Source organism: Myotis myotis, unplaced genomic scaffold, assembly GCF_014108235.1.
Source record: "Myotis myotis isolate mMyoMyo1 unplaced genomic scaffold, mMyoMyo1.p scaffold_m19_p_4, whole genome shotgun sequence".
NCBI classification, from domain to species: domain Eukaryota; kingdom Metazoa; phylum Chordata; class Mammalia; order Chiroptera; family Vespertilionidae; genus Myotis; species Myotis myotis.
In genome coordinates, this window is record NW_023416346.1 from 58,794,668 (window position 1) to 58,807,109 (window position 12,442).

At 37.9% G+C, this 12,442-nt stretch overlaps 1 protein-coding gene across 1 annotated transcript in view; it reads left to right on the forward strand.

The window, feature by feature from the left end:
* ZMAT1 (zinc finger matrin-type 1) overlaps window positions 1-2,433 on the forward strand; it is a 31,428-nt gene extending 28,995 nt beyond the window's left edge. Inside the window, exon 7 of the mRNA XM_036305638.1 lies at window positions 578-2,433. Coding sequence (XP_036161531.1) covers window positions 578-1,901 — 1,324 coding nt within the window. The 3' untranslated portion in view covers window positions 1,902-2,433. The remainder of the gene's footprint in view (window positions 1-577) is intronic.
* The last annotated feature ends 10,009 nt before the right edge of the window (window positions 2,434-12,442 follow it).

Sequence of the window (12,442 nt, forward strand, 5' to 3'; positions counted from 1 at the left end):
TGGTTTGTTGCTTTTAAAATCAAAGCATAACATTAAATTATTTTATTATAGTAGAAGAGATTTATACTATTGAGTGTGAATACTTAGGAGGTAAATTGTCTGACTCACCAAATTAACCTTCATTTAGACTTCTAAGAAAATCTCAGGGTTCCAGAATAAATAGCCATCACATTTAAAATATTTATACAAGGAACTAACTAATCAAAACTTTTAAAACAATGTGATATTCAGATGAGATCATCTTCTGATAGTGTTTAAATATTATTGGTCCTTTCCCACACATCCCAGCATGTCTTACATTCTAAGTACTATAACAGTATCAGATATGTCTGCTTCTTTGTACCCATATTCCCAGACCTGAAAATGTTTTTATATGTAGAATATTGAGAAGTACCTGGGACATATCTGACCATTCTTGCTGCTTCTTTTTTTGGCATAAAAAGTCATGATTTTTAGCTTTTATTTTAGGTAGGTTTTAAAAATCTGTGTTTTTTTAGAGTAATCTTTTCAAAGGTACAGAAAAATATTCAGAATAAAGTAATCTAGTAACAAGAACTTTCTACTGTCTTTGTTGCAGAGAATCCATAACTATCAGTCTAGTGAAGAATTCAAAGAAGACACAAGACTCTTACCAAGTAGAAAGTGAAGATTACATGAGAGCGCAGAAAGTTAGAGAACCAGAGCCCAAGATTTGTTTCAGAAAAATGGAAGATAATTCTTTGGAAACCCGTGGATACAGAAAAGTGGTTGGTTTCCAATCCAGACATAGAGTATATGAACAAAGACACCCATATGAGACTTTCCGGACATACCCAGAATCATACAAAATTTCGCAAACAGTGGAAAACCGCTTACCTCATTACTTACCAGCTTATTCAAGGAAGACATATGACTCTTTCCAAGATGAACTGGAAGAATACATCAAAGTGCAAAAAGCCAGAGGATTACATCCAAAGACTTGTTTCAGAAAGGTAAGAGGGAATTCTATGGAAACCCATGGGTACAGAGAAGTTGATTCTGGACCCAGACAAAGAATCAATGAGCAAAGATTTCCAGTTCAGACTTCTCATACCTTCCAACGACCATACAATATTTCACCAGTGGAAAGCCAGTTACATCATTCGTTACCACCAGCTTACTTAAAGAGGACATATGATTCTTTCCAAAATGAACTTGAAGATTACATCGAAGTGCAGAAAGCCAGAGGACTACATCCGAAGACTTGTTTCAGAAAGTTAAGTGATAGCTCTATGGAAACTCATAAGTACAGAGAAATGTTTGATTCCAGACCCAGACATAGAATGTCTGAGCCAAGAATCCCATTTGAGACTTTCCAGACCTACCCAGAATCACACAATATTTCACAAGTAGTGAAAAATCAGTTACCTCATTGCTTACCAGCTCATGACAGCAAACAGAAACTAGACTCTATGACCTATTGTCAGCCCACCAGAGACTATTTCCCAGAAAAACCAGTACCCCTAAGCCTTAGTCAGCAAGAAAACAACTCTGGCTTATACAGTATAGAATCTGAAGTTTACAAGCACCTCTCTTTAGAAAACACCACCAGTGTCCCTCAAGCACGTCATAAACGGAGACATCAGAAGAGAAGGCATCTGGAGGAAGGTGAAGAAAAGCCAGAGAAAGAGCAGTCCAAGCATAAAAAGAAAAAGAGTGATGGGGATATGGAACTAAATAAGGACAAGAGCATCCGACAAAAGAAAAGAGAGGGAGATAAAGTTAGTGTCAGTTCAGGCAAGCTTAAGCACCGAAAAAAGAAAAAAAGCCACAGTATACCCTCTACAAAAGAAGAACGTAAGCACAGGAAAGAGAAAAAGAAACCTGTTGAAGAAAAGACAGAAGAGGAAATGCTTTGGGATGAGTCTATTCTTGGATTTTGAACTTTTAGGTTAATTTACCCGAAGATGCATTGAAGAAATCTTATAAGAATATGGATTTAGGCAAAGAAATGTTTAGTGAAGAAAAAGAGGTGGATATAGTCAGTGTCAGCTCAGGAAAGTTTTTTTTGTGTATAAAAATTGAAATTGAATTAAAAGAAGAAACACACAACCCTAAACCTAGCCTTTGAGAAAGAACATAAGAACAAAACAAGAACATAAGACAAAAGTATACCTGTTGAAGAAAAGACAGAAGTCATTCTTTGGGACGAATCTACTCTTGGATTTTGAATGTTTTAGTTTTGTTATTTTAAGTTTGAATTGAAGAAATAAGTTAAAGAGTTTCATTTTATGAAATTCATGTTATTTGAATTTTCCTAAGTGGACAGTGACTTTAATCTCTAACAAAAGCCAAGTGAAGTAAAAGTATTTAATATGCCTTTTTGTCAAGTTATTTTTCCTCATTTTCTTTTGAGGGAGGGAGGGAGGGAAATTACGTATTTCTTACATATAATGTAATTTCCCTTAATGCGGTTGTCTCTCTAACTCATCAAATCGCTGTGATAATGAATTATTTACCCATGGGATATCATTTATTTTAAGTGAAAGAATTACTAGGCATTACAAAATCCATTCGTTGTTTGGGTTTGTGTTGATGGTATTTTATTGTTATGTGTTTATGTTTCTTGATTTTCTCTAAGAAAAATGTATGAAGAGATTTAGACTGCTTTTTTGTTTGTTAAATCTAATTTGCAGTGTATTTTTTTATTTTATAGTTTTAAAAGTGGAATATGAAACAGTCTATAATAAACTTAGATGATATATAGTTTTAAAAGTACTGATACAAAGTCTATATTCTGGAAACGTTTATATTATATTAAAGCGTTTTAATTTCTACATATTGTTTTATGTAAATGGTCATTTCCCAGCCAAAGATAATTTTGGGAATGAGAGGAAATAATTAAACAAGACTGTACCTCTGGGGAGATCACATTATAAAGTTGTAATAATTTTATTTCTTCTACAGCTTGCTTAGAAGCTGATATTCATATGAGCTCAGTTTTAAGTTAGAGAAATATGACTGACTATATACTTGAAAATGAAGGGATAATTTATACGTGGAAGAAGGCTGTGAGGGTACATTACCTTTAAAGGGCTTAATCTTGATTATTTTTTACTCTAGTGCTCCCTTTTATATAATAAGCGCCTCTTGTAAGCATTTGAGCATCACCATAGTATAGAGGGAGTAATAGCCAGGGAATGTAAATCTCAGGATTCTGGTTTCAGTTGTAACATCAAGTTTCTGTGTGACCTTGTGGGAATATCATCAGAATTCAACATGGCCCTAGCCAGTTTGGCTTAGTGGATAGAGCATCAGCCTATGGACTGAAAGGTCCCAGGTTTGATTCCTGTCAAGGGCACATGCCCGGGTTGCAGGCTAGATCCCTAGAGGTAGGTGTGCAGGAGGCAGCCAATAAAAAATTCTCTCTTATCATTGATGTTTCTATCTCTCTCTCCCTTGCCCTTCCTCTCTGAAATCTAAAAAATAAAATAAAATAAAATAAAATAATTCAACATGGAGTCATCAGGAACAGGAAAAAAATAGACTACAGTAATTCCTTGATGTGTTAATCCTATCAAAAAACACATAAATTTAGATGGTGTTGTATTTGCACTTAGGAAAAGCATTTAATAGTTGGGTTTTCTTGAGATTTGAATAAAATGGTAAATATGAGCAGAAGCATATGATTGGTTGGGGTTTGTAGCTGATAGAATGAATAGTCCAAAAGGGAATTATATGGTCCACAAATGAACTTGTATTCTGCAAAACTGTTGGTATGAGATTATTTGGTGATATAATATCACTTTCCCTATTTAAACACATCTGGTATACTGGAGATAGGGGGAAAGAGGAACCAGAGTCAAGCAAAGAGAGTGTCAATTAGCCATACACACAAAAAGGCAAATTCTCTTTTCTGAACATGCCAAAAAGGCAACTTTTTCCCCACAAAAAATGTGAGACAAGATAGATTGAACTGTAAGCATTTTTAGAACTGACAATTTCTTTGATTTTTTAAAATTTTATTTTATTTTTATTAATTTATTGTTTAAAGTATTATATGTCTCCTTTCCCCCCATTGACCTCTCTCCAGGTCGTTCCCACCTCCCCAGCACCTGCCCTCACCCCCATACTATCTGTGTCCATGGGTTATGCTTATATGCATGCATACAAGTTTAATGAACAACGCAAACTGATGAACTAAAATAGATCCAGAGACATAGAAGCACCAAACAGACCATCCAACCTCAGAGGGAAGGTGGGCGGGGGGGAGATGAGAAATCAACCAAAGAACTGACAAATTCTTTTGAATAAAGTCCATTTTGTGTTTAAAGCTGGGGGGTGGGAATTCAAAACTTATAAGAATATTCACTAAGATACCAAATTACTGTGATCTTTTCAAAATAACTTAAATAGATTGATGATTCATTAAAATTAGCCACACAGTTTTAATTAATACTGGGTAAATTATACAAATTTTTAACATTAAAACCATTTTAATTGGGTGGTGGCAACTTGGGGAAGGATAAGGGTGTGGTGTTGACTACATTATTGAGGAAGTCGTCACTGACTTGCTGTAGAAAGTGGTTTTTAAAAATTACCAAAAATAAACTTTATGTTAAGCTACCATAAAATAAATTTTCTGTTAACCAGAAAGTGTTGTTTTCTGGTTGAAGCTGGGCAGAAGGACCTGATGCCCGATTTTGGCATCTGAACACTTAGAGGTAAAAGTGTAAGTCAAGAGCCAAAACCGGTTGGGCTCAGTGGATAGAGCGTCAGCCTGCGGACTGAAAGGTCCCGGGTTCGATTCCGGTCAAGGGCATGTACCTTGGGTTGCGGGCACATCCCCAGTAGGAGATGTGCAGGAGGCAGCTGATCGATGTTTCTCTCTCTCATCGATGTTTCTGACTATCTCTCTCCCTTCCTCTCTGTAAAAAATCAATAAAATATATATTTTTTAAAAAAGTGTAAGTCAAGATATTTAAATATATATGTATGATCCCAAATGATCTCCAATTTTTTTAAAATTAAATCTTTATTGTTCAGATTATTACATTTGTTCCTCTTTTTTTTCCCCCCATAACTCCCCTCCTCCAAGTTCCCGCCCCACCCTCCGCCCTCACTCCCCACCCACTGTCCTCATCCATAGGTGCACGATTTTTGTCCAGTCTCTTGCCGCATCTCCCACACCCCTTTCCCCCCCAAGAATAGTCAGTCCATTCTCTTTCTATGTCCTTGATTCTATTATAATCACCAGTTCATTCTGTTCATCAGATTATTTATTCACTTGATTCTTAGATTCACTTGTTGATAGATGCATATTTGTTGTTCATAATTTGTATCTTTACCTTTTTCTTCCTCTTCCTCTTCTTAAAGGATACCTTTCAGCATTTCATATAATCCTGGTTTGGTGGTGATAAACTCCTTTAGCTTTTCCTTATCTGTGAAGCTCTTTATCTGACCTTCAATTCTGAATGATAGCTTTGCTGGATAAAGTAATCTTGGTTGTAGGTTCTTGGCATTCATCACTTTTAATACTTCTTGCCACTCCCTTCTGGCCTGCAAAGTTTCTGTTGAGAAATCAGCTGACAGTCGTATGGGTATTCCCTTGTAGGTAACTGAGTTTCTTTCTCTTGCTGTTTTTAAGATTCTCTCTTTATCTTTTGCTCTTGGCATTTTAATTATGATGTGTCTTGGTGTGGTCCTCTTTGGATTCCTTTTGTTTGGGGTTCTCCGCGCTTCTTGGACCTGTAAGTCCATTTCTTTCACCAGGTGGGGGAAGTTTTCTGTCATTATTTCTTCAAATAGGTTTTTAATATCTTGCTCTCTCTCATCTTCTGGCACCCCTATAATTCTGATGTTGGTACGCTTGAAGCTGTCCCAGAGGCTCCTTACACTATCCTCGCATTTTTGTATTCTTTTTTCATTTTGCTTTTCCAGTTGGGTGTTTTTTGCTTCCTCGCATTTCAAATCATTGACTTGATTCTTGCGCTCCTCTGGTCTGCTGTCGGGAGTCTGTATAATATTCATTATTTCAGTCCGTGTATGCTTAATTTCTAGTTGGTTCCCCAATATAACATCGAGGGTCTCATTAGTTTTCTTGTAGATCTCATTAAGTTTATCGGCGGCTTCTAAACAGTTCTTGAGAGACCTTAAAAGTGTGGTTCTGAACTCTATATCTTCCATTGACAATTTTGTCCTGTTTCTTTGTCTCCGCATTTTGTTATGCTTCCTTGGTGCACCCCCTAGTGGTCTTTGTTCGAAGTCTTACAGTTAAACCTTGATTGTTGTAGCTAATACCAGGGAGGGTTTGACCTCCAGGCCAAGTGGCTATGAGAATCAGCTGTGTCAGCAGTGAGAGAACTTCTGTCCTCTAGGGAGGTGCTAATCTGGCGTTTGCCTGAGGCTATTCGGCAAATGCCTCTGTGCAGGGCTTGGGCAGGGCGGGTCGCACAGGATCAACAGGGTGGGCCGGAGAGAGCAGTTATGGCGGCTCTCAGTCCTGTCCCCAGGGGCTCTGCCTCTCTGAGTCCCAGCATCCGCTGCAAAGCTCGGAGAGAAAGCTGCACTCGCTCTGACCGAAGCCAGACAGTCCCGCTTCTCCCGTTTGAGTCTGGGTCCCTAAAGACTCGCCTGTATCTGGAGCTCAGAGTCTGTGACTCCCTCCCGATTGAAAACGCCAACCGCGCCCTCCGCCGCCAGCCTGCTCCGAGCACTCCGCACCTCAGAATTTGACTTCAGCACTGAGCCTCCTTTGAGTGTCCGTATGCGTTTCTCTTTCCTCCTAGTTGTAGGACTTCCACTCAGCCAGCGTTCCTGTGGTTCTGGGTGATGTCCCTTCCGTCTTTTAGTTTCACTTTTGAAGTAGTTGTTCAAAGCAGCAAACTCCAGCGTTAACCTATGCCGCCATCTTGGTTCTCTCCACTTCTGAGTTAAGTACTAAATCTCCAGTAAGATGAAATTGAATAGTATGTATTTAATCCTGCATTTTGCTATGGAAGACAATACAAAAACATATTTGAGGAGACATACTTTAAGATATTACATATAGAAACAGTTTTGGGATTTTTATTGCATGCCTGGTTTGAAAGGGTAGTATACTCATCCCGATATATGATCTAAAGCAAATTATTGAAGTCAGTATTCAGACAAGGAAATTAATAGCATCTAGATTCATAGGAATAGAAGATAGATGAAGGCAAATTTTAGCTGAATTTGGAAAATGAGTTTTAATTATTGGACCTATAGAAAAAATTGAGTTGACTACCTTGTTATATGCATGCATTGAATAAGAAGAGATGACTGTCAGCATTGAGCCAGGAAAGAACCTGACAAAATCATGAGAACAGAGGTTCTTTTTTTAAAAAATATATTTCACTGATTTTTCACAGAGAGGAAGGGAGAGGGACAGAGAGTTAGAAACATCGATGAGAGAGAAACATCAACCAGCTGCCTCCTGCACACCCCCCACTGGGGATGTGCCCGCAACCACAGCACATGCCCTTGACTGGAATCGAACCTGGGACCCTTGAGTCCGCAGGCCGACGCTCTATCCACTGAGCCAAACCGGTCAGGGCGAGAACATAGGTTCTGTTCCACAAACCACTCACAATCACTAACAGAGAAAATGGACCAATAAAAAGGAAATTGCAATGTAAATTTGATAAAATCTACAATGAAGTGATGATGGATGCTATGGGTAGCAAGGGTAACAAGCTTAAAAGGATGGGAAGTGGGCATATAAGAAAGGCTTCCCAAAGTGACATCTAAACAGACCTTTTCCTTTCAGTTCAAAGACTTCCTTTGATATACCTACATGCTATCTTTTATGTACTTCAAACTTAATATAACCAAATACCAAATAGAGTGCCTGCTTCTGTCATTGACAATCATTCTTCTTCCACTTTTCCCCATTTCTGTAAAATGTTCATCCACTTGCTCAAGCCAAACACCATTTTGAGCACCTCTTCACTCCTATATTAGACCATAAGCAATTCCCCTTGACCAACTCACCAAAATATTTCTCTTAATGTTCAATTATTTTCATCGTCACTGCCACCACCCTAATCTGAAACATTATTTTTTAATCAAACTGGCAAAATAGATTTGAAAATTAACTGAAAAATTTGGCAAAATCATCACAGGTTCTGAATTACAGGTTAGTAGGAAAAAAACTGCACAAAATTAGCAACAGGTCAGGATGCTGTGGTGAACTAAGCCCTTGAGGATTTCAGAACTATCAAGCATATATTTTCTTTCAGAATAACAAATAGAATGTTATTTTCAGAAATCAAATTGGACAGACTCATTGTGGGTAAGGAGAAGGGGAAAGAATCCAGAGAAAGATAGTGAATGGGGGAAGAATCCAGAGAAAGCTGATCTTAGGCAGTATTATGACAGCAAAATAAACTTCTAAAAGAAAGAGTAATACCTTGGAAGGTAAGACCTGTAGGATGCAAACACACCAGAAAAACACAGGCACAAAGTAAATGGAAACTCTACTATGTGGATGGTACAAATATGTAAGCCCCTATGGTCACATGTCTTCCCTAATTTAGTATTTAAAAATGAGTGGAGGTGGGAAGGAAGATGGCTGCCGAAGGGAAGGCAGACTGCAAGATAGTGAGTGAGTGAGAGAATGAAGGGAGAGTGTGTGGTTGCACGGGGAGTATTTGTTTGTGAGTTAAGGGACAGTTATACTCCAGGGGACTGTGGGGGATTGCTGAACGGGGTTCCCCTGACTGGGCAGCCTCCACTGCTGCTGGGATCCCTCCCGGAGTGACCAGCTCTGACACGGAAGCCACTCCATCTTAAAGGGGAGAGTGGATCGTGTTGGAAGCCTGAAAATCCTGGGAATCTACAACAACAGCACCCAGTGAACAGCTGTGAACCCAGGAACACCGGTCACCAAGTGGCACAAGCATGCAGATTTGGAGTAGCTCTATACCCCCTCACAGAAAGGAGAGAGAGAACTACATAACCAGACACCCAGAGAAGAGAGATCATGGTGAGACAAAGTAACAGCCCACATATGAAAGAAAAACAGGCATCAGCAGAAAAAGAAGTAAACAAAATGGAGGCAAGCAACCTGTCAGACAAAGAATTCAGAGAAATGCTCATAAGGTGTATGAAAAGAATGGAAGACAAATTCAACAATATGTGCAAGAACCAAGAGGAAATGAAGAACCAAGAAGAAATGAAAAATGACATCACTGCTATAAAGAACTCAATAGAAAGCATCAACAGTAGACTAGAAGAAGCAGAGAACCGCATCAGTGAGTTAGAAGACAAGGTAGAAAAAAATACCCAAGCAGAGCAGCTTCTAGAAAAAAATAAAATAAAAAGCAGGAGGAGAGCCTAAGAGAACTTTGGGACAACACGAAATGAAACAACATCCACATAATAGGGATGCCAGGAGGAGATGAAACTGAGCAGGAATAGAAAACCTGTTTGAAGAAATAATGACAGAAAACTTCCCTGATATAGGGAAGAAAAAACTCACACAAATCCAAGAAGCTCACAGAGTCCCAAACAAAATGTACCCCAAAAGACTAATGCCAAGGCACATTATAATTAAATTGGCAAACACCAACGACAAAGCAAGAATCTTAAAAGCAGCCAGAGAGAGACAGAAAGTTACCTACAAAGGATCCCCCATCAGAATAGCGACTGATTTCTCAACAGAAACACATCAGGCAAGAAGGGACTGGAACGAAATATACAAAGTCATGCAAAGCAAGGGTCTGAATCCAAGAATAATGTACCCGGCAAGGCTATCAATCAAAATTGAAGGTGAAATCAGGAGCTTCACAGACAAAAAAGGACTAAGGGAGTTCATAACCATCAAACCAGCAATGCACGAAATGCTAAAGGGTCTGCTGTAAAAAGAAAAAAATAGGAAACGAAGAAGGAACACAGGGGTAAAGAATAAAAATGGCGACAAACAAGTACCTATCAATAATAACTTTAAATGTAAATGGATTAAACGCCCCAATCAAAAGACATAGGGTAGCTGAGTGGATAAGAAAACATGACCCATATATCTGTGGTCTACAGGAAACCCACCTCAGACAAAAAGATGCACACAGACTGATGGTGGAGGGATGGAAAAAAGTTTTTCAGGTGAATGGAAACGAAAAAAAAGCTGGGGTAGCAATATTTATATCTGAAAAATTAGATCTCAAAGTGAAGGACATAAAAAGAGATAAGGAAGGCCACTTCATAATACTAAAGGGAGCAATCCAACAAGAAGAAATAACTCTGGTAAACATATACACACCCAATACAGGAGCACCCAAATACATTAAAAAAAATTCTGGAGGATATCAAGGGAGAGATTGACAGCAATACAATCATAGTAGGGGACTTTAATACCCCACTATCACCATTGGACAAATCCTCTAAACAAAAAAATCAGCAAAGAAACAGCAATCCTAAATGACTCACTAGATCAGATGGAATTAATTAGCATCTTCAGAACATTTCAAGCCAAAGTGACAGAATATACATTCTTCTCAAGTGCACATGGGTCATTTTCAAAGATAGACCATATATTGGGTCACAGGCAAAGTCTCTTCAAATTCAAGAAGATATAAATCATATCAAGCATCTTCTCAGATCACAATGGCATAAAACTGGAAAACAACTACAATAAAAACAATCCAAAAATATCAAACACATGGAGACTAAATAGCATGCTATTAAACTGAGTTACCAGAGAGATCAAAGAAGAAATAAAAAACATCATGGCAACAAAGGACAATGAAAACACAACAATCCAAAACCTATGGGACACAGTGAAAGCAGTCTTGAAAGGGAAGTTCATAGCTCTACAAGTCTACTGCAAAAAAACATGAAACAATGGTAATAAATTACCTAACCCTACAACTCAAAGAGTTAGAAAGAGAGCAACAAGAAAAGCCCAGTGTAAGCAGTAGAAAGGAAAGAATAAAGATCACAGTGGAGATAAACAACATAGAGATGAAAAAAAAAAATCAATACAAAAGATCAACAAAACCAAGAGCTGGTTCTTTAAAAGGATAAACAAGATTGATGAACCTCTAGCCAGGCTCACCAAGAAGCAAAGAGAGAGGACATAAATAAACAAAATCAGAAATGAAAGAGGAGAAATAACAACATACTCCACAGAAATACAAAGGATTGTTAAAATATACTATAAACAACTCTATTCCAACAAACTGGACAACCTGAAGGAAATGGACATATTCCTAGAAAAATATAACCTTCCAAAACTCAATCAGGAAGAATCTAAAAATCTCAGTAAGCCAATAACTATGGAAGAAATTGAAGCAGTAATCAGAAAGCTTCCAGCAACCAAAGCCCGAGGCCAGACAGCTTCACAGGGGAGTTTTACCAAACATTCAGGAAGAACTAAAACCTATTTTCCTCAGACTATTCCAAAAAATTCAAGAGGAAGGAACACTTCCAAGCTCATTCTATGAAGCCAGCATCACCCTAATACCAAAACCAGGTAAACACAACACAATGAAAGAGAATTACAGGCCAATATCCCTCATGAACATGGATGCCAAAATCCTCAACAAAATCCTAGCAAATCGGATCCAGCTGTACATCAGAAAGATCATACACCATGATCAAGTAGGATTTATCCCAGGGAAGCAAGGATGGTACAATATCCACAAATCAATAAACATGATACATCACATAAACAAATTGAGAGATAAAAACCACATAGTCATATCAATTGATGCAGAAAAAGCATTTGACAAAATCCAACACCCATTTCTGATAAAAACTCTCAGCAAGGTGGGAATAGAAGGATCATACCTCAACATAATAAAAGACAGATATGACAAACCCACAGTCAACATCATAATCAATGGGCAAAAACTAAAACCACTTCCCCTAAGAACAGGAACAAGGTAGGGATGCCCACTCTCACCACTCCTATTCGACATAGTACTGGAAGTATTAGCCATCGTGATTAGACAAGAAGAAGAAATAAAAGGCATCCAAATTGGAAAAGAAGAAGTAAAACTGTCATTCGCAGTTGACATGATATTGTCCAAAGAAAACCCTAAAGACTCCATCAAAAAACTATTAGACTTAATAAATGAATTTGGCAATGTAGCAGGATACAAAATTAATGCCAAAAAAAAAAAATCTATGGCATTTCTATACACCGATAGTGAACTTATAGAAAGAGACTAAAAAAGCAATCCTATTTACCATCACACCATTCTATGAAGCCAACAATTAAGATACCTAGGAATACACTTAACTAAAGAGGTAGAAGACCTCTACTCAAAACTACAGGACGTTGAAAAAAGAGATAGAGGAAGTCATAAACAGATGGGAGAACATACCATGTTCATGGATTGGTAGAATCAACATCATTAAAATGTCCATACTACCCAAAGCAATTTATAAATTCAATGCACTCCCCATTAAAATACCAATGACATATTTCACAGACCTAGAACGAACTCTCCAAAAATTCATC